The 22,078-nt window shown below is 41.3% G+C and overlaps 1 protein-coding gene across 3 annotated transcripts in view; it reads left to right on the forward strand.

Moving 5' to 3' along the window:
- Positions 1 to 12,172: 12,172 nt before the first annotated feature.
- gsdmeb (gasdermin Eb) overlaps positions 12,173 to 22,078 on the forward strand; it is a 35,515-nt gene continuing 25,609 nt past the window's right edge. Inside the window, exons 1-3 of one of the 3 annotated variants that reach the window (XM_072575114.1) lie at positions 12,173 to 12,302; positions 15,142 to 15,373; positions 19,155 to 19,347. In XM_072575114.1, the coding sequence (XP_072431215.1) occupies positions 15,163 to 15,373; positions 19,155 to 19,347 (404 nt within the window). In that variant the 5' untranslated portion in view covers positions 12,173 to 12,302; positions 15,142 to 15,162. Of the gene's footprint in view, positions 12,524 to 15,141; positions 15,374 to 19,154; positions 19,348 to 22,078 lie in introns of all 3 variants that reach the window. The other 2 variants (XM_072575115.1, XM_072575113.1) reach the window with 2 other exon arrangements.

Genomic DNA, 22,078 nt, shown 5'->3' on the forward strand with positions numbered 1-22,078 from the left:
TCAGGTGATTGTGGAGGACACAATTGTAAGACACAGAATTTATAGCAAAAGTTTACAGTGTGATGTAACTGAAATTATACATTGAAAAATATCTTGATTGTTTGTTAAGTCTCTCATCTGTTAGAATACCATGATAGTGTCACTTCTTTCATATGTGAATCACAAAACTCTTTTATAAAAGTTACATTCTCAGGTTAACTGTAACAATTGGTGTCAGCCAGATAATATGTTGAAGGTGTTGGCCCCCTGTGTTCTCTGTCTGTGCCATAATGTTTAGACTGATTCTAATCTAAAAAATTAGTTAACAGAGTCTTCCATGAATTCACGCAGTTTTTTAGCAAAGTACAATGTTACTCTGCAAGTACAAATTCACCCCACAAACGTTTATGTGCATATGTGCATGTGGGTTTGTGTGTGTGTGTCTGGGGTGGGAGTTGTGAGTATCTGTGAGAGAGCATGTATATGTGTGTGAGTGTAAATGGTCTAAATCTGTGAGAGGGTGCATATGTGAGTGTGGGAGTGTGTGTGACTGTAGGAGTATGTGTCTGTGTGTGTGTATGTGTATCTGGGGTCGGCGTTTGTGAGTGTGAGTGAGTGTAAAGGGGTCTAAGTCTGTGAGAGGGTGCATGCGTGAGTGTGGGAGAGTGCGTGTTTGTAGGAGTGTGTGTGAGTGTCTGTGTGTGTGTACGTCTAGGAGTGCCTGTTTGTGTGTATGTGTGTGTTGTGTGTGTGTATACTGCAATGGTGGTCACCTGTAATGTGACATGAACCCAAGGTCCCTGTTGAGGCTCTCCCTAAAGGTACCGAACTTAGCTATCAGCCTCTGCTCGGCCACTTTCCTCTGCTGCCTGTCCCGAAGCCCACCTTGGAGGATGGTCACCTGAAGGTCCGAGGCTGAATGTCCTGGACCACTGAAGTGTTCCCCAACTGGGAGGGAACCCTCCTGTCTGTTGATTGTTGTGCGGTGCTCATTCGTCTGTTGCCTTAGTCTCTGCTTGGTCTCACCAATGTACTATGCCTCAGGGCATCCTTGCCTGCAACGTATGAGATAGACAATGTTGACTGAGTCGCATGAATACCTGCCACGTACATGGTGGGAGGTGTCCCCACACATATCCATGTCAGTACCCAAGTCTGCAAGTACATCTTGCTCTCCAACTGGTATTCTATTCTGGATAGGGGCGAGTGGTTGTTAATCTGGGGAGTGCAGCTGGAGCTAAGGTCACAGTAGTATGCCTAGCTCAGCTACAGGGGCAGGAGAGACAGCAGCAGGAAAATTGGGAATCCAAGTTAATTAGAGAATAAGTAGGGAATTGACAGGTTTACTTCTGTGGCTGCAAATATGAATCCAGGCTAGTATGTGGCCTTTCTGGGGCCAAGATCAAGCATATCATTGGTCAGCTGTAAAGCAATCTGAAAGCATGGATGAAGAGTTCATTGAGAAAGTGAGGACTGCAGATGCTGGAGATCAGAGCTGAAAATGTGTTGCTGGAAAAGCGCAGCAGGTCAGGCAGCATCCAAGGAGCAGGAGAATCGACGTTTCAGGCATAAGCCCTTCTTCAGGAATGAGGAAAGTGTGTCCAGCAGGCTAAGATAAAAGGTAGGGAGGAGGGACTTGGGGGAGGGGCATTGGAAATGCGATAGGTGGAAGGAGGTTAAGGTGAGGGTGATAGGCTGGAGTGGGGTGGGGGTGGAGAGGTCAGGAAGAAGATTGCAGGTTAGGAAGGCGGTGCTGAGTTCGAGGGATTTGACTGAGACAAGGTGGGGGGAGGGGAAATGAGGAAACTGGAGAAATCTGTATTCATCCCCTGTGGTTGGAGGGTTCCCAGGCGGAAGATGAGGCGCTCTTCCTCCAACCGTCGCCAGACCATAGCAACACGACGGCTGGAGGAAGAGCGCCTCATCTTCCGCCTACGAACCCTCCAACCACAAGGGATGAACTCAGATTTCTCCAGTTTCCTCATTTCCCCTCCCCCCACCTTGTCTCAGTCAAATCCCTCGAACTCAGCACCGCCTTCCTAACCTGCAATCTTCTTCCTGACCTCTCCACCCCCACCCCCACTCTGGCCTATTACCCTCACCTTGACCTCCTTCCACCTATCGCATTCCCAACGCCCCTCCTCCAAGTCCCTCCTCCCTACCTTTTATCTTAGCCTGCTGGACACAGTTTCCTCATTCCTGAAGAAGGAGTTATGCCCAAAATGTCGATTCTCCTGCTCCTTGGATGCTGCCTGACCTGCTGCGCTTTTCCAGCAACACATCTTCAGCTCTGAATAGTTCATAGTCATGGCCTATATTGGTAACAATGATATAGGACAAAGAAGGATGAGGTCCAATGGGAAAACTTTAAGGAGCTAAAAAGAAACTGCCAAGCAGGACCTCTTAATGTTTGGATTACTCACGATTTGGAAATGCCGGTGTTGTTTCGAATCAATCTAAACATCAGGTCATAGACAGAGAACACAGGGGGCTAACACCTTCAACATATTGTCTAGCTATCACCATTGTTAACAGCTAACCCGAGAATGCAACTTTTAAGAAAAAGGGTTTTGTGATTTACACATGAAGGAAGTGAAACTATCACTGTATTCTAACAGATGAAAGACTTAACAGACAATCAATTTTTCAATGTATAATTTCAGTTACATCACACTGCAAATTTTTGCTATAAATTCTGTGTTACGATTGAGCTCTTCACAATCACCTGATGAAGGAGCGTCGCTCCAAAAGCTAGTGTGCTTCTAATTAAACCTGTTGGACTATAACCTGGTGTTGTGTGATTTTTAACTTTGGATTACTCACAGTACCCTGAGCAGGTGAGCATAGATATAGGAGTATAAAGCAGATGAATGTGCATTCAGAGAGCTGGGGAACTCTTTGTAACCTTGCTGTGTTTTCATTATTTTTACTTTTATTCTTCTATCAATTTTGAATTGCGAGCTGGTATTGACTTGTGGACTTTAGGGCAGATTATTAATGGGAGAGAGCAAACAAGCTTTGTTGGTTTGTGAGGCCAGTTCTGGAGGCTAATTGATTTTAAAATATACTAACAGACACTGTGACCCCAAGAAGAGCACTATGTTTAAACAGCAGAGGCTGGCTAGTAACAAGGTCAGTATCTGGGAAATTGGTCTCGACAAGTCTGGAGACTCTATGTTCAAGCAGATGACAGTTGTTGAATGATAATTGAGGCTTCAGGAAGAATTATCAGTCTGTTAGTGTGGAACCAGAATTAAAGTTGTTTTTTGAACTTTGTTTTCCGAGGGATGGTTTTTGCTGAGACAATGAAGGCTTGACAGCTTCCTCCTGAATCTGATACACCAGCTTCAGGAATCCCAGAGAGTAGAAAGCTAATTTGGAGATATTGCTGCCTTTGCCTGGGTGAACTGAGAAAGGAACCCTGATCAACATTTCAAATAAGAAACTAAGGTGTCCACATTTATGCCTGTGAAAGAAATAATGCATTTTGAAGGCCATTAAATAATCCAGGCAGTTTTGTTATTTTCTTTTTATTTATCCCTTAACTGTGTTTGTTTGTTTGTTTGTCGATTGTTTGTGTAAATGGGGTTGTGGGATATAGGTAAAGCAGTGTTACTTCTGCAATCATAGTTACTTATGCAAGGTAAATGAATTCACACCAGTGTATAATTGTTTCAGCCAAGAGCTGAGACAACAAGAATGAAAACTATGTGAAGGAAATACATAATTGCTTTTGTATTAGCTAAAATGTACATGCAAGAATGAAATGTGCCTGCAAACAATGGTAGATGTTACAAACAAACAGATAAGGTGCTGTGAGGGGAGGGGGTTAAGCTAGATATCCCTGTACAAACAGTAGTTTTAAGCATCTGTTTCCCACTTCTGCAAAACCAAGAACAAACCACAGTCAAGAAGTCATGAGGTCATAAGATCATGACAAGTGAGGGAAATATAGATGGTAGTGAAGAAGGACATACCTAACAATGGCCTACAGCAGGATGTGGTCAAATGGCCTTGTGAGGCCTGAAATAAGCATTTTGTCACAGACAACGCCGGATAAGGCAAGAGATAAACAAGAGTAATGGGCGCCGGTCTTAGACAAGTGGCAGATGTAAACAGGGGAGAAGCAATGGGATGAAAGAATAGGAATCAAATTACATAAATGTTGTGTACTAGTCGAATTCAGTGTGTGTGTGTTCCTGCCTTGTGGACAGTGGACACCACATCCTCTTGCAAGAGTAAAATAAATGACACGACTGATTCAGATCTTGTCTCGGACTGAAATTATTGAAGTGAGTGAGCTTCGTTTCTCACAGGGTTGAAAACAAATGTTTTGGGGATTTAAAGCCTATCCCTTAGCTTATCTTATTGTTTAATTGCTCCTCTACTAAAATTATTGCATATTTAATAAATGGTTAGGTCTTTTGTTTGCGATACAAAATCGGTGTCTGGAATTAATTATTCATGATTCCAGGATCTATTATTCGAAAGTCTGGTTCGGAACCATGCATTACATAATTATTTCACTGTGTTGTGAATATAGAGGTTGAAAGACTAATTTGGCTGTCTATCTCCATGTTGTAACAGTAGGAAGGAATGTTTAAACTATATTGGCAGATGGATGGGAACCAGAATGTACCAGAAAGGAAGAACAAGATGCACAAAGTAAAAAAAAGAGAGCACTAATGTGAAAAGCAGTGAAGTAGTGGGGTGGGCGGTTCAGATTAAAAGGAAATGCAGTAAGTTCTAAATGAAGTTTAAAATTGCATATATGTGAACACATAGTGTGTGGTAAATAAGGTTGCTGAGCTACAGATGCACATAGCCAAACAGTGTTCTGATAATGGAGTCCAGAGTCAGGAAAACAAAACAGACAGGACTGGTAAACATACCTGGCTACAAGGTGTTCAGGAAAGATCAAAACTATAAGAAAGGAGGAAAGGTAGGTTTAGGAGAATATTATGGGGTGCCTTGGAGGGATCAAGGACAGAAGCTATTTGTTTGGTGCTAAGTAAAATTCAATATTAACATTGTTTTTTTTTCCTGATTCTGAACTCTATAGACCACTGAGAGAAAAAGACATAGAGGAACAAATGAACAGGAACACTTCGGAGAGGTCAAAACTATGGAGTAGTTATAACAGGGGACATTAATACTATTTCAGTCTGTATCAGGATGATTGATGTAAAGGGAAGAGAGGGGGATAACATTTCTTAAAGGTATTCTGGCAAATATTTTCAACCAAAATACTTCTGTCATAATATGGAAGGAGACATTGCTGTATCTGGTTCTGGGGAATGATGTGGAGGAATGATATTAAGTGTCAACAGGTAACATTTAAGGTCACTGGCCATTGTATCATAAGGTTGAAATTAGCTATGAAAAAGGAAGAAGCACTCTTCAGAGTGAAAATCATTAACAGGAGGAGGGCCAACTTCAATAAGGTGATTGAGAACGGATTTGGTCTAGGTAAATGGAAACAAAGAGTGTCAGACAAAACTGTCAAAGGTCAATGAGCTATCTTTAAAAAGGACGTGCTACATTTAAACTGGTTCAGACAAGTTAGGAGCAAGAGTAGGCCATTTGGCCCTCAAGCTGCTTCACGATTTGATGTGATGTGATTGTGGCCTCAAATCTAATTTCTGCCTTAGCTCTCAACAACTTGCAATGCTTTTGATATTCAAGAATGTATCACAAGTGCCTTAAAAATATTCAACAACCCTGCCTGTACTGCTTTCTAGGGAAGAGACTTCCAAAATTATGAAAAATGCTGTTTTCATGCACCTCTGTATAAATTTCACCTGCCACCTTTTGTTTTTGTTGTGCGATTTCTTTGACGATCTTGCTCACAGTTCACAATACTTTCAAGTTTTGTGGTATCTGTAAATATTGAAACTGTGCCCTGTACATCCACAAGTGACTGGTTAACTCACTTGATTAGATGGATAGTATGTGGTTCAGAATATTGTCAATGGTGCAGATTCAATTTCCACTCCAGCTGAGCTAGGCATGGAACCTAGCTCCTCCCTGAGAATGAAAGGAAATGACAAATCACCACTGACAAAAAAAACTGCCAAGAAGTATATTTTAGGAGGAAGCAACAGCAGTGAGCCAGGGAACTGCCTTCAGACATGGCACACAGAAATTAACAAACTCCCAAATCTAGGGAGTTAGTTGATATCAAGAAAACAGATATTCCTCATACTGATCTCTGGAGTATCTGAACCAATCTGGTCTGAGAAAAAAAACTATTCATCACTAATCTCTGCTTGCCGTCACCCATCTAAATTTGTATCAATGTTAGCACTGTCTCTCTTGTTCTATGGGCTCCAGGTTTTCTGACAAGCCCACAGTAAATTCCCCATTATCTGGCCCATTTGGCGGGTAGGGGCTGCTGCCAGTTACATGAATCTGCCCATTACATGAGAAATACTCTTATAGAAACCCAACACAGAACACTTTAGTAATCATTTGAATGGAAAATCTTAAATCTACATGTCAAAAGGGCAGTGCAATTTACTTTCTGGGTTTTGGAAACTCTGAACGTATTTTAGTTAGGATCATCAACAGAACTAGCACTTACATCTTGAGCAGTAGCTAATGAAACTTTATAAAAATGGCCAATTTCCTATGAAAGTTTTGCTGGTTGCATGAGAATTCCGGATGGTTGGGCACCAAAAAGGGAAAGTTTATTGTATTATATTTTTGGAGGTCCACATATACCGCATTAATCATTTTACCAACTGTTAACTCAGCAAAAACTCAGTCAAGATAGTTAAACAGAAATTACCTTCACAGATCTATGCTGACATTCCTTTATACGTCTATTCCAATTCAGATGAATGCTAAAAGCTTTCCCGATATCTTTGCAAAAACGACTGGCTTGTGGTTTAATTCCTATGCATTTTTAGATTTGTTGGTGTCTGTTTGAGTTTGTCATTTGCCAGCTGCAGCTGCTGGCGTGCACAGAGAGAACAGTCAATTACCCTGACTTCACAAGTAATGTTACTAATAATGTGGAGGAACCAGTGTTGGACTGGGGTGGACAAAGTTAAAACTGACACAACACCAGGTTATAGTCCAACAGGTTTATTTAGAAGCACGAGCTTCTGAAGCACTGAGTGATGAAGAGCTTATGCTCAAAACGTCGATCCTCCTGCTCCTCGGATGCTGCCTGACCTGCTGCGCTTTTCCAGTGCCACACTTTTTGACTCTGATCTCCAGCATCTGCAGTCCTCACTTTCTCCTGACAGACTAAAGGTGTTCATTTGCAATTATTTCATTTTCTGGTGCATCTAAGGCAGATTACAGCCAGTATCTCTGCAAATTTCAATTTTATTTTTCTCAACATCCTCATTCAGGTATATTTGAGATGCAAATCCCACAATGGGTAGAACATGTAAAGTCAAAGCATATCTCTGATGTCAGTTTGAAATCACAACCAGCTCAAAGTTCAGAGGAAAAACAACAAAAAAAGAAATGCGAGAGACAAAGAGAAAGTTGGAGAAAAGCCTAATAGTTAGCATAAAAGGGAATGGAAAATTCTTAGATAAGCATAAAAACAGCAAAAGAAGGAGTGAAGACAAATAGGGATCAAAAAGGGAATTTGTGCCTGGACACAGAGAACATGGCTGCTTCCAAAAATTTACTTTGCATCCATCCTTATTAAGGAAGGTATTACAAAAGACATAGCAAAAGATGAATTAGATGAGACACTGATTGACCTAAAAATAAACAAAGATGACCTATTAGAGTCGAAAAGTGTGATGCTGGAAAAAGCCCAGTATGTCAGGCAGCACCAGAGGAGCAGGAGAGTCGATGTTTCAGGCATTAGACCTTCATCAGAAATGTGGAGAGGGAAGGGGGTTGAGAGATAAATAGGGGGAGGTGAGGGTGTGGCTGGGGGGAAGGTAAGGGAAGGCATTAGGTGGATGTGGGCAGGAGATGATTGTCATAGGTCGGTGAGGAGGATGGGGTGGATAAAGGGTGGAGCTCCAGGGTGGAGGTGTGGGATGTGGAGGAGATGCGATGGAGGGCATTGTTGATCACATGGGAAGGGATATTGTGGTCTTTGAAATAAGAGGCCTGGATCTCCTCCACTTCCCGCAATTTCCATCCTCAAACCCCACTCCCCCAACCACAACAAGGATATAACTCTTGGGTCCTCATATTCCACTCCATTAATGTCTAGATACAGCACCTTATCCTCCACCATTTTCGCCCCCTACAGTCAGACCCCACCAAAAATGTCTTTCCCATTTCATTTCTATCTGCATTCCACAGAGACCATTCCCTCTGTGAGTCCATCATTAGGTCCACACTCCCCACCAACCCACCCTCTACATCCAGTACCTTCCTCTGCCACCGCATGAGGTGCAAAACCAGTGCCCACACCTCCCCCTTCACCTCAATCCAAAGCCCTAAATGAGCATTTCAAATCTGGCAGCGATTTCCCTGCACATCCTCCCATCTCATTTACTGCACCCATTGCTCTCGATGTGGTCTCCTTTACATTGGAAAGACAGAGCGCCAAATCGCACAGCGTTTCATAGACACATGCACCAAATAACCCTGTGGCTGACCACTTCAACCCTCCTTCCCACCTCCCCAAGGACAAGCAAGTCCTGGGCCTTCTCCACCGCCAAATCAAAGCCACCTACTAACTGTAGGAAGAATGCCTCATGTTCTGCCTTGGGACCCTACAACCACACAGCATCAACATTGACTTCACCAGTTTCCAAATCTCCCCTCCCTCCACCTCATCCCAGATCCAACCCACCAACTCAGCACCACCTTTTTGATCTGTCATAACTGTCCATCTTCCTTCCCACCCTTACGCCCCACTTCCCCACTGACTTATCACAGTCACCTCCTACCTGCATCCACCTATCACCATCCCATCTATCTTCCCTACTGCTCCACCCCTACCCCCATATTTATCTCTCAGTTCCCCTTCCCCCTCCATGTTCATCATGAAGGGCTTATGCTCGAATCGTCGATTCTCCTGCTCCTCGGATGCTGCCTGACCTGCTGTGCTTTTCCAGTGTCACCCTTTTCAACTCTGACTCTCCAGCATTTGCAGTGCTCACTTTTTCAAAGATGACCAATGGGTAAGGCTAGCTAAACAGAAAGTTAATAATTCACCAGGACTGGATCATGTGCATTCAAAGATACTGGGGGAAGTATGAGTCGAAATTGTGAGGCTCTGGCCATAATTTTTCAACATTCCTTAAAAATCAGGACTGGTGCTAGAGGATTGGAGAATTGTAAATTATGGTTCAAAAGAATATGTAAGGACGAGCCCAGCATCGATATGGAAATCAGTTTAATCTTGGTGTTGGGAGAGCTTTTAGATACAATAATCAAGATCCAAATCAACGCAGTCTCATGAACAAAAATTAATTAATTAAGGAAAATTGGCATTGATAAGTCTGTATGGAAAATTGGGTGCAGTTGTCAAAAATGAGTTCTATTTGCATCCATTTGTATGCATCAACATGTCATTCTCACCTAATCTTGCCTCATTGATCTGCAGATTCCCATTCTCCCACCCAGCTGACAGAAATTAGACTGTGAAAATTCCTGACATGGAATTCAGACCAGATAGCTGGTGATTCCTGCTTCCAACTTGCTTGGGCATCAGTTCCTAACCTCTCAGGATAGATTCTGTAGGCAGTGACTGCCCATACACCCACTCCCCACCCTGGCCACTAATGGGCATTGGATATGTGCCCTAATGGGACATCTCCAATATGCTTCTGCACTTTGATGCTACACTTTGAAATGCACTGTCAACCTTCAGTGGATTGCTGCACCCAGGCCTCCTTGCATACAGTGAAAGGCAGCCAACTCATGGAGTCCTCACTTACTCTCCTTATGTCCAATCTCCTTGTGCCTACTTGGACACACACAGCATCTTTGTCTTACTTTGCCTATTTTCACTTTGCCACCTCAGCCAGAGCTTAAAGTATCACAGAACATTGTTCTTGCCTTATTGTTTAGTGCAGGCACAAAGCCAGGCAGCTTAACATAGTTGACAGTAGTGACCACTCAAGGGGGTGGACAACACTATATGCTACCAATTATGTGGCAAACATACTGTGTGCACTTCAATCATATAGTTATGCCTCAAAGTCGAAAGAAAGTAGTCCTTGATCAAGCCAAGGGAGCCTAACTTCAATTTGGACATCCAATATCAGTCCAGGGACTTGGACATGATCAGTCAGTCACCTGATGCATCCAAGAATAGATGTAATGTATCACTACAGTCCAGGTAGTGGGCTATGGTCTGTCCTCCAGGTCCAGTGGAACCAGTCTGGGAGACACAGTAAGTCAGGAGGGAATTACACATGGATCTGAAATGTGGTCAGTCAACAATCAGAGCTATCTGTATATGGTCAGGGATGTGCAGGAGGCCCAGAGCCCATTATCCTGCCATTTCCTCAAGATGAATGAGGTATTGGGGCTAGGTTCTTGCAAACTGTGTAACTAGTAATGTAGAGAGGGTTTTAAACTAAATGGTGGTAGCAAGAGATCAAATGTGGAAAGAGGTGGTACAGTATATTAAAAGTATATAGACAAGGTAAGAGAGGAAAATTCTAATGTAGGAAATGAGGGTTAGAGAATGTTAGAAAGAAACATGGAGCCAAAATATCTAGGAAGGTGTCAACAATCAAGACTAAATGTTACAAAGGTAACCAAAATTCAAAACTAAAAGCCATGTATCTAATGCATGTCACATTCATAACAAGATACATTCATTTATAATTCATATCAAAATAATTAAATGCAAACTGATTGCCATTGTGGAGACATGGTTTCAGGATGACAAGGATTGGGTCCTGCATATAGAGGATGTATGTGATTTTGAAGATGTTAGTAAAGATGAAAAGGGAGCACTTTTAATCAAGGCTGGCATTTGTGTAATAGTCAGAGAAGACCTTGCTTCAGGAGATCTCAATGTGGAATTGGTTTGTGTGGCGATGAAGAAACTAGAGGAAAGAAGTCACAAACGGGAGTGGTCCACAGGCCTTTTAACAGGGACTATAGTATGGGATAAAGTATACAAGAAGAAATATAGGGTCCTTGTGATAAAAAGACACCCATAATCACAAATGACGTTAATTCAAATGCAAACGTGAAAGATCAGATTGGCAATAGCAACCTGGATAAAGAACTCACAGAATGCTTTTGAAATTGTTAATTAAAATGAATGAATTACCTTAGGGTTAAGCTATTCCGAGATAGCATTATCCACAATATAATTGAATTTTACATCCAGTTTGAAAGGGAGAAAATTAGATTTAAAACTAATATTCTAAACATAAACCTAAATAAGGGCAAACAGGTGGGCCTAAAACCTGAATTATCTGAAATGAACTGTCATAGTCAGCTAGGAGGTGGAGGTCCTGGTGTTGGACAAAGTTAAAAATCACACAGTACCAGCTAGAACTTCCAAATAAACCTAGTGTTGTGTGATTTTTAACTTTGTATGTAATCAGTTAGGGCAAAGATTAGCAGAAACTCAGTGGCAGACATTTAACGGGAAATACCTAACAGAAGGAGAAATTCGAAAGGGAGGATATATCACACACCAAAAGGAAGAAACTAAAGTGTGAAAGGAAGCTAGATAGCAATGTAAAATCAGATAGCAAGAATTTCTCCAGGTACTTAGAAAGCAAAACTAAGAAAAGTGGGTGTTGGATACCTAGAGAGTGAAAGTAGGGAGTCAGTAGAAGATAACATGGAATTTGGGGAAGAAATGGTCTCTCTTCTGGCTGTCAGTGTAACCCTGATGTCAGGACGTGTACAATGCCCTGACCCAAATCTTCACTAGCGACCGGAGGTTTGAGTAGAGCACTTATCCAATGAAGTGTAATGCAATGCTTCATGTTGTGGTTTGTTCAGTTATCATACCCTCTCAGTACCTCAAATCAATGTATATATATTAATGTACAAGTAGCAAATGCTTTTGGTTTGTTCACTGAATACAGTCAAATTTCAATGTTTGTTTGCTCATATGATACTATACAGAACCGAGCTGCTTTAGTAACTATGTATGTAAATATGCTTGATTAATTTTTAAAAAGGGCTTTATATTGTGGTGAAGCAGTTTCAAGTGAGTAGACAAAGAGAGATGTAGGACTTTGAGAAGGACAGAGTGGTCAGAACCGACTGAGCTGCTGTCTTGCACAGCCAAAGAGGACACTCCCTTCCCAATTACCATGTCATGATTCTCTCTGGTCCGCCCAGTATCTTCAGGAAGCGGGCAAGTTCACAAAGCTGAGCTCTTTGTGTGTGTGAGTGTGGCGGCCTGAGAGCAGGTGGGTGTCAGTGCGACAAGCTGCTGTTGGTGACTCAGCCCCGGGAGATCCCCCTTTGTGCTCCTTACCGCTCTTGGCTTTTGTGAGGTGCGATAACATTTTGCCGTGGTCTTGTACATTCAGCTACACCCGGGGCAGTGTATACGGTGAGAGCGACTCTGCACAAAATTAACGTCTGGGAGAAGGTCGACTCTGCACTCGGGAGATTTCACTGGCATTTGGTGAATTTCCTCTTACAGATATGTATTTCGCTGTATTGTGTATCATTCCTTTTGTATCTGCTGAATTAGGATTTTATAACTAGCGCGCGGTTTATTTCTGGCTCCAAAACAGCAAACATCTGCTTACAGTTAGTTCTGAGAGAGCCCTGTAGAAATTTGCCGGGTTTCTGCTTAGCTTCATGATTGACTGAACCGCGCCCTGATTCTGGCGGATCTTGTCCTCAAAGGCATTGAACCTATGATTATGTTGATACAACATCGCAGATCCTTTAAAAAAAAATAGAGGGTAACGTGTAAATACAACGATCTGCAAATGAAACGAAACAAATTGTAGTAATTCAGAAGTAAAATTACGCTGATGCTGAAATCTAAAGTTAAGGTCGCCGACCTGAGCCCCTAACCTCTGTCCAGAGATCTCGTATGATCCGTTAAGTATCCAAGACTTTCCGCTTGTATTGTGGCAGCGACACTTCGACAGAACCACTTCATGTTCTGTATAGCACAATTCAGACCATTACAGTCTGGAAACAGGCCCTTCGGCCCAACAAGTCCACGCCTGACCCTCTGAAGAGTAACCCACTCAGACCCATTGCCCCTACCCCATATTTACCCCTGACTAATGCACCTGGCACTCTGGGCAATTTTAGTATGGCCAATTACACCTGACCCACACATCTTTGGCTGTGAGAGGAAACTGGAGCACCTGGAGGATGCCCACGCAGACACAGGCAGTTGCCTGAGGCGGTTATTAAGCTCTGGCCCCTGGTGCTGTGAGGCAGCAGTGTTCACCAGTGATGTCCCTAAGATACTGATGTACAAGGACAATTTAATACAGTAAAACATAGCAATGTCCTTGCCTTGCCTAATACATGTAAATCTTGCCCCTCCGAATCCCCTCCAACGCCTCACCTTGCACTAATGTCAGGCTCTCCAGTCTACAATTCCATGGCTTTCCCTCACCACCTTTCTAAAATAATGGCAACACATTACTCACCCTCCAGCCTTCCAGCACCTCACCCTTGACTATTGATACATATATCTAAGGAAGGGGCCCAACAATCACTTCCCTGATTTCCCACAAAGTTCTGGGCAACATCTGATCAGGTCCCAGGTTTTATCCACCTTTTATGCATTTTGACCATAAGACATAGGAATGGAAGTAAGGCCATTCGGCCCATCGAGTCCACTTCGCCATTCAATCATGGCTGTGCATTTCAACTCCACTTACCCGCATTCTCCCCGTAGCCCTTAATTCCTCCAGACAACAAGAATCTATCAATCTCGGCCTTGAAGACATTTAGCGTCCCGGCCTCCACTGCACTCTGCGGCAATGAATTCCACAGGCCCATCACTCTCTGGCTGAAGAAATGTCTCCGTGTTTCTGTTCTGAATTTACCGCCTCTAATTCTAAGGCTGTGTCCATGGGTCCTAGTCTCCTCACCTAATGGTGAGGGATCATCCGTGTGAATCTCTGCTGGACACGTTCCAGTGCCAGTATGTCCTTTCTGAGGTGTGAGGACCAAAACTGGACACAGTACTCCAAATGGGGCCTAACCAGAGCTTTATAAAGTTTCAGCGGCACAACGGTGCTTTTATATTCCAACCCTCTTGAGATAAATGACAACATTGCATTCGCTTTCTTAATCATGGATTCAACCTGCATGTTTACCTTTAGAGAATCCTGGACTAGCACTCCCAGATCCCTTTGTACTTTGCCTTTATGAATTTTCTCACCGTTTAGAAAGTAGTCCCTTCTCCACGGTAAATATTGATGCTAAATACTTCAGAGTATCTCATTCATCTTCTGCAGTTCCACACATGGATGGCCTTGTTGATCTTTTAAGGGCCCCTATTCTCTCCCTTATTACTAGTTTGTCCTTAATATATTTGTAAGATCTCTTAGTTTTGGCAAACAGGATTAAGGAGAATACAATCTCATGTCCCCTTTTTGCCCTCCTGATTTCCCTCTTCAATAGACTCCTGCTGCCCTTATACTGCTGCAGGGATTCACTTGATCCCAGCTGTCTGTACCTGACGCATGCCTCTTACTTTTTGTTGGCCAGCACGTCAATTTCTCCAGTCATCCAGCGTTCCCTACATTTCACACTAACAGGGACATAATGCTTCTGGAGTCATTATCTCATTTTTGAGGGCCTCCCACTCTCCAACTATCCCTTTACCTGCAAATAGCCTGTTCCGATCAATCTTTGAATGTTCTTGCCTGTTCTAATACTGTCAAAATTGAAATTACTCCAACTTAGATCTTTAAGTTTTAGATCAGGTCTATGTAGGATAGGAATTATCATTTAACCTAATGTATGGCTTATAATTTCATTTTGAAAGATGATTAATTTTCTACTTTTTGTTCAAGCATACACAAATACTACAAGAACACTGCGCACAGATGTGCAAAAGTAGGACTAGGTTTTGTTATAGGGCCCTTGCATTCAAATGGCCTGGGCCTGATTCTCTCTTTCTCGAGACAGAATACACATCAGGACTGCTTCGTGGCTTTGAACCACCCCAAGGTGTAACTTTTATGGGCCTGAGCACAGGTCCTCTGCTAAATGATTAAGTCTATGGCAACAAGAGTTTTAATTGTCTTTTTTTTGTTTTAGGCTTGTGGTTAGTTCCTGAAGATGTTTGCAAAAGCGACCAGCAGTTTTGTGAAACAGATTGAGAGCAGTGGTGACCTGATCCCTGTTCACAGCCTGAATGATTCTGACAAACTGCAGCTTCTGAATCTGGTAACAAAAAGGAAGAAGGGATGGTTCTGGCAAAAACCAAAATATTATCCATCCACGTTTACCCTTCAAGACATATTGATGGGTGACAGTTCCATCAAACCTGGTATGGATTTTTGGTTGATTTTCAAGTACTCAATGTCGAGACTTAGTAAAATGTTGGGCATGAGAGAAGTGATTCCTTTCTGTGGCCGTAGATTTTCTGATATGTGCAGAACAACTTGAGGCTTTAACTTCATTCACAGCAAAAAGAAGAATACATGCTGCATGAAGTTTTATTTAAAATGAGTTTCAGGAAGTAGAAAAGGTTGAAAAATAAATTGATCGAGTTTAGAAGTGGAAATTTCTTTGTACAGTTGAGGCAGTGCTGTGGAGCTTTGAAAATGGCAGGCAGAATCAGCTTTGGACGTTTTGCCCTCCTACCTGACAGATACAGAAGGAAAGGTGGACAGGGCGTGATTCATGTCTGAGTGAAACTAGAACTCAACTGGGCTGTTGTAAAATTCTGAAGCATCTATTCTAACACTCCTTTTGTACCTTCCTCTCACTTGTGTGTTATCAAACAATTATCTCTCATTATATTCTTCACTGCCATTTTAAAACAAGTAACACTCCAAATTTTCACCTTGGCTGAATTTCAGTCAAGCCATTCATCTGAAAACAGTACAAAGTACAAATATCTTCTTTGGGGACAATACACTGCTGTCCTCTTGGGAATCCTGTTCTAAAGCCAACGCTTCCTGAATTGATGTTTAATTGGTTGGAGAGGGCTGTGACAGCTCTTGAGACTGAGCAAGTAAGGTAGTTTGTGGCTTCTGCTTATTTATTTCAAACACTGTGACCAGAAATGTTTTTATGAGCTGAACACTGCTAACAGGAGCACAAATGTCACAGGAATTAATATGAACAATAGCTTTTCATTTGTTCATGGAATGTGGGTGTCACTGGCAAGGCCAATGTTTATTGCATATTCCTAATTACCTCGGAGTAGGTGGTGAGCTGCACGTGACCTGTAGTCCTTAAGAGTGTTGGGACACAGTGCTGTTTGGAAGACACTTTAAGGATTTTGAGCCAGTAGCGCTGAAGGAACAACGGTTATGTATTCCCTGCTGTTGTGCTTCTTGGTGGTAAAAAAATCATGAGTTTGAAAGGTGCTGCCAAAAGAGCCTTGATGAAATTCTGCAGTGCGCCTTGTAGATAGTACACACTGCTGCTACTGCGTGTCCGTGATGGATGAGTTTCCACTCAAGTGGTCTGCTTTGTTTTGTTGGTATCAGGCTATTGGAGGTGCACTGGTCCAGGTAAGTGGGATTATTTTTAACATTCCATTTGTGCCTTGCAGATGATGGACAGGCTTTAGGGAGTCAGCAGGTGAGTCACTTGCAGTTTTCTTAGCCTCTGTCCTGCTGTCATACAGTCTCATCTCTCCCCGGAACAACTTGTCACGGCATACGGCTTCTTCTGGAGCACATCTTCAGTACTATTGCTACTTCTATAATACTATTGTCATCAGGGCTCAGGATCTCTGCATTCAGCTATTTCATTCCAAGTGATACCAAGAATCCAATTCGTTAAAAACTCATCTGTATTGTTGGGAATCTCAGGAGGAGGTTGAGCTGACCATTCAGTTGGCCCTTCTGGAATATGGGTGCAAATACTTAAGCCTTGTTTTTTGCCTTGATGTGTTGGATGAGGATGGAGATATTTGGGGAGTCACCACCTCATCCTCTTGATTGTCCATTACATATAATTGTCCACCAACATTCACAATTGGAATGTGATAGGGCTTCAGAGCTTTGATCTAATCCAATGCTGTGGAATTGCTTAGTTTCTTCTATCATTTCCTGCAAATGCTATGGGGTATACAAGTATTCCTGTGTTGTAGCTTCACCAGGTTTTTAAGTATGCCTTGTGCTGCTCCTGGCATTCTTCATTGAAATAGCATTGATTTCCTGGTTTGATGGTAGAGTGGGGAATGTGCGAGACCAAGAGATTAGAGATTGCTGAATACAATTCTGCTCTTGCTGGCCCGAAGTGTATAGCGGAGCTGGTAGATCTGATTGAAGTCTTTCTCATTTAGCATGATGGTAGTGCCACATGAATTGAATTGAATTTATTGTCATGTGTACCAGGATACAGTGAAAAACTTTGTCTTGTGAGCAATACAAGCAGATCAGAGTTAAGTAGCATAGATAAGTAAATAATAGGTAAACAGTGGCAAAATCAAAAACCCAGGTAGAGGCGAATGTTAAGATTTTGTGAGTCTATTCAATATTCTAACACAGCAGGGTAGAAACTGGTTCGAAACTGGCTGGTGTTCAGGCTTCTGTACCTTCTCCCCGATGGTAGAGATTGTAGAAAAACATTGCCAGCGTGGAATGGATCTTTGAGAACGCTGGTGGCCTTTCCTTGACAGTGGGCCTGGTAGATGGATTCTTTAGATGGGAGGTTGGCCTTTGTGATTGTCCAGGCTGAGTTCACCACTCTCTGTAACAGTCTCTGATCGTGAATGGTATAGTTGCAATACCAGGTACTGATACATCCAGACAGAATGCTCTCGATGGCACACCTATAAAAGTTGACAAGGGTATTCGCCCTCATGTCAAATTTCCTCAGCTGCCTGAGGAAGAAGAGATGTTGTTGGTAACAAAATGAAGAATGTAACCAAATTCTTTATACTATAATAGGGTGATGTGAAGTTAAAAGAAAAAGTAAGATGGATCAAAAGGCTTGATTTAAAACAATTTATTATTAGGTTGTAAAGAATTTAAGATTGTATATTGCATACTTGATTAGGAATAAAGTACTGGGCCAAACCCCTTTTTAAAAATTGTATTGATCGTTACCTTTTTCAAAAATGTACTTCAACCAATCTTTGAACATTTTCTACGATCAAACTCAGAGTGTGAGGATTTCCTGACTATTTTTGCTCACCATCAAGTGGTAAGCTAGAAGATGACGTTTGAAGATAAGATGAGGATGTTTCCAGTAATGAGGGACTTTTTGTCAATAGAGGTGAGGAAGTTGGTATTGTTTACTTTGAAAAAGAGAAGTGTGAAAGCAGATTTGATAGCGGTATTCAAAATCATGGGGATCTGGGCAAAGTTAGTGGAAGGATTGAAAATGAGAAGACATTGATTTTGTGTAATTGGAAAAAGGAGCAATGGTAATTGGATTAAAGCTATTTTTAGTGCAGGGTGTGGTTACAATTTGGAATGCACTACCCAAGGTTGAGAGGAGTGCACATTAAATGAATAGTGGCATTCTAGATATTAGAGGATCATTATCTGAATAAAGAAGAAAGTGAAGGATCATGGGAGTGATTTTTATTGTTCATTCATGGTTTGTGGGTGTTTGTTTTACAAAGAAAGCATTTTTTTTTGTCAATTCCTAATTGCCCTTGAGAGGATGGTGGTGAGCCTCCTTCTTGAATTGTTGCAATGTTTCAGGTATAATTCAGTGTTATTAGCAAGAAAGCTTTTGATGGATGGATTTTGACACAATGACTATGAAGGAGCTAGGTACTGGTTGAATTGCTCCGGGAGGGCATGACAGACTAAATAGCCTCATTCTGTGCTGTGACTATTCTGTGATTCTATTATAAGGCCTAACAATTCTTATTTACTTTAACCTAAGATAGCAGACTCCCATTATGTCCCCTCTCCCTATAACAAAATGGATTTATTGAATTGATTTTTGTTTTGTATTTAATTGTCATATACTTTCATAAGCAAATAATGTCACCATAAATTCATGAGGCTTCACCAGAACAATTGGCTTATGTACGATTAATTGAAAGCATGCTGGGGACCAGTCATGTGTTAGCAACTGCTACAATGCTCACTTGTCCTTTCAGTAATTGAGCTGAAAAGGTCCTTGTTTTGCAGCTGTCACTGAATCAGACTTTCTCAAGTATGAAGGAAAATTTGGAGACAATGTGGAGGCAGGTACGGAAGCTGAGATTGCCAATTTAAGCTTCAGCCTGGACGGTCAGGACTCGGTGGCACTGGAATCTTCTTTTGGAAACCTGAAAAAGCAAGAAATTGACCTGAGTCAGCTTTTAAAAATTGCTGAGAAAAGGTAAATGACAACAGGTACATATATTGTTTTGTGGCAACACAAATAAGCTAAGACAAAACCAAGTCAATTTAACAGTTGTTGACAGTTATTAATAACATAAAACAAGAATTGAAGTGACTAGAAATCTGAAACACACAAAAACAGAAATTGCTAGAGAATCTCAGCAGGTCTTAAAGTATCTGTAGAGAGTAAACAGAGGTATTGTTTGAGTTCAGTGACCCTACAGAACATTTTAAAAAAAATTCATTTTTACTGAAATTGATACAACAATTTGTTAAGGCATGCCCTATTCCATAATAAAGTAACAGGTGTAAATTTCCAAATTTAACTTAATAGTTTGCATGATGCTGTACAGTAGTTTACACTGACATTAATTGTTCGATGACACGCAATCTTCATCATGGTTTCTTATACTTTGGGATTCTTCTGACGATGTTATCACATGAATTTGAATGAAACAGTAAAGAAAATGTTCCTCTCCATATCTATCTCTCCAGTATTACCACAGTGGATTTGTTCCTGGATAGTCAATTCAGGATCAGGAATTATTTTAATTTCATTCTTGGGTAATATTAGACTCCAGTGTTATTTAAATGTGATTGTCTACAAGTGTAGGTTGGTCTTCCATGGGCACATTTTCCGTATCATTGGTTGTAGTCACTCCCTTATGTTGTCTATATCCATATCTCCTTGTGAATTAGCATAACCTGAACTGAAGGGAAATCAGTCCTTGAGTTCTGGAATGTATGCTGTCTCAGGGTTTCCTCTTTAATTAGTTTAAAAGAGAACTGAACACCAAGATGATATGAAGTTTGGTTTCAATAATAAAATATACTGAGCAGGGTTTAAGATCCAATTTGTTAAGTTGCACAGCTTAAGTTTCTCTAATGGTATAAACTCACCAATTTTTCATGTTATTCCCATACCAGTGGGCGACCTTACTTGATTTAAATAAATCTCCTGCCTCTTATTCAATAGACTGAATAGAGATGCTCTCCCTACATCACCATGTTGATCATGCCTTGCAACAATGTGCCTGCCTGTACAGACTCTTATCCAGAAATCCAACAGTCCTGTTTCTAAAGCCTCTCAATTGGTGTCAGGGAACCCTGTCCCTGTCTCAGACCAATTGACATTGAATGGTTTTCTCATACAATGAAGGGTGTCTTTCTGAATACCCAGATATACTAGTGAATAACTTTATTGTTTTGTTTGTGGGGGAAATGTGCTGATAAACATACTCGCCATCTTCCATCTTAATAAATTGCGAACATAATTTTTAAAATCCAGCATTTTGTCACCAGAATTTCCAAAACTGGTCAAATATTTCAGAATTATCGGGTGGAATGGACTGGTTATTATGCTATCAATGTTGTAATTCCTCTAATTTTAAAAAAGGAAATTCAAACTTCCAGTTGACCCAAGATTTCCTGTTTCAAGATACCGATTGTAAGAAGCACACCAAAAGCAACAGGGACTCAACATTATTTTGTAAGCAGTCTTAATGTTAAACTTAAGAACAGCTTTCCCCTACTTTTAATATAACCAAAAATCCCACTTCACAATTGTACTTTGCAGTGGCCCTCAGGGAGACTTTTGATTTCTCAGACCCAGTTCAAAATGATATTTAGCTGTGATGGTTTACCCCCATTCTACTTTTTTTCCACCCTTGTAATTTTTACCCTAGCATTGTAGGTTCATGTTGAGGGTTTTCCTGAATATTCTCCCTCTCGTCTAAATTTAGCAAATCATTCAGCTGCCTTTCAAATCCCCTCAATTTTTCTCTGCTTTACAATCTAAATACAATAAATCTCTATGACTCTAAGTATCTGTTTACATTTCTGTGGTCTGTAGTAGCCATTTAAAGTCCCGCTAAGTCTACTATTAAAATGAAGTACAGTTTTTTGTTTTAAACAAGTTGTAATCTCTTTCATGTCTTGGTGGACATGATACAGCCAAGCTATTGTAAATATAGATGCTACTGTCATTGTCTCCTAATGTGAACACCTTGCACCTCAGTCCAGCAGTATAACCTTTAACAGCTACATTACTGAGGTCTCCGGTAGGCAAGTTTGGAACAAGTTACATGACTCCTTCAGTTTTATCCTACATTAAAGACAGAGTAGTGAAAACAATTCCATAAACCTCATTTGTAACAATGTTAGTCTTCTGATTTAGTGCATTGTAATGTTTTTAAAGTCTTTCATTTTCAAGATAAATTATTACATGACTAAAGGCAAAACATTAAGTTTTTCTAAAGTTCCATCAATTTTTGGCTGATCTACATACATAAGTTGAGCTCAGTAACTGTGCTCGCCCATTCCAGGTACTTGACCCCCCCCCGCCCCCCAAATTAGGTGAGCAGTGTAATGCTGTACTGAAAAAGCGCCATGCTGTTTGACATTTGGATGTGACATCAAAATGTCCCTTCTGCCATCTTGTGCAGGTATAAACAATCATTTGACACTCATCTAAAAAGAAGCTGGAGAGCTCTCCCAGTATCCAGGTCAATATTTATCACTCCAGCAATATTCAAATACATATGATCCGGTTATTTTATTTAGTTGCCTTTTTTGGGATCTTGCTGGGCGCAGATAGACTGCTGATAATACTACATTACATCAGTCACAACACGCCCAAAGTACTTCATTACATTGAGACACCCTAAGACTGTATAAAGTGCTTTTTCTCACTGCTGTTTGCTAGCCTCTTCCCTAACTATTACATTGGG

This window comes from Chiloscyllium punctatum, chromosome 8 (assembly GCF_047496795.1).
Source record: "Chiloscyllium punctatum isolate Juve2018m chromosome 8, sChiPun1.3, whole genome shotgun sequence".
Classification (NCBI taxonomy): Eukaryota; Metazoa; Chordata; class Chondrichthyes; order Orectolobiformes; family Hemiscylliidae; genus Chiloscyllium; species Chiloscyllium punctatum.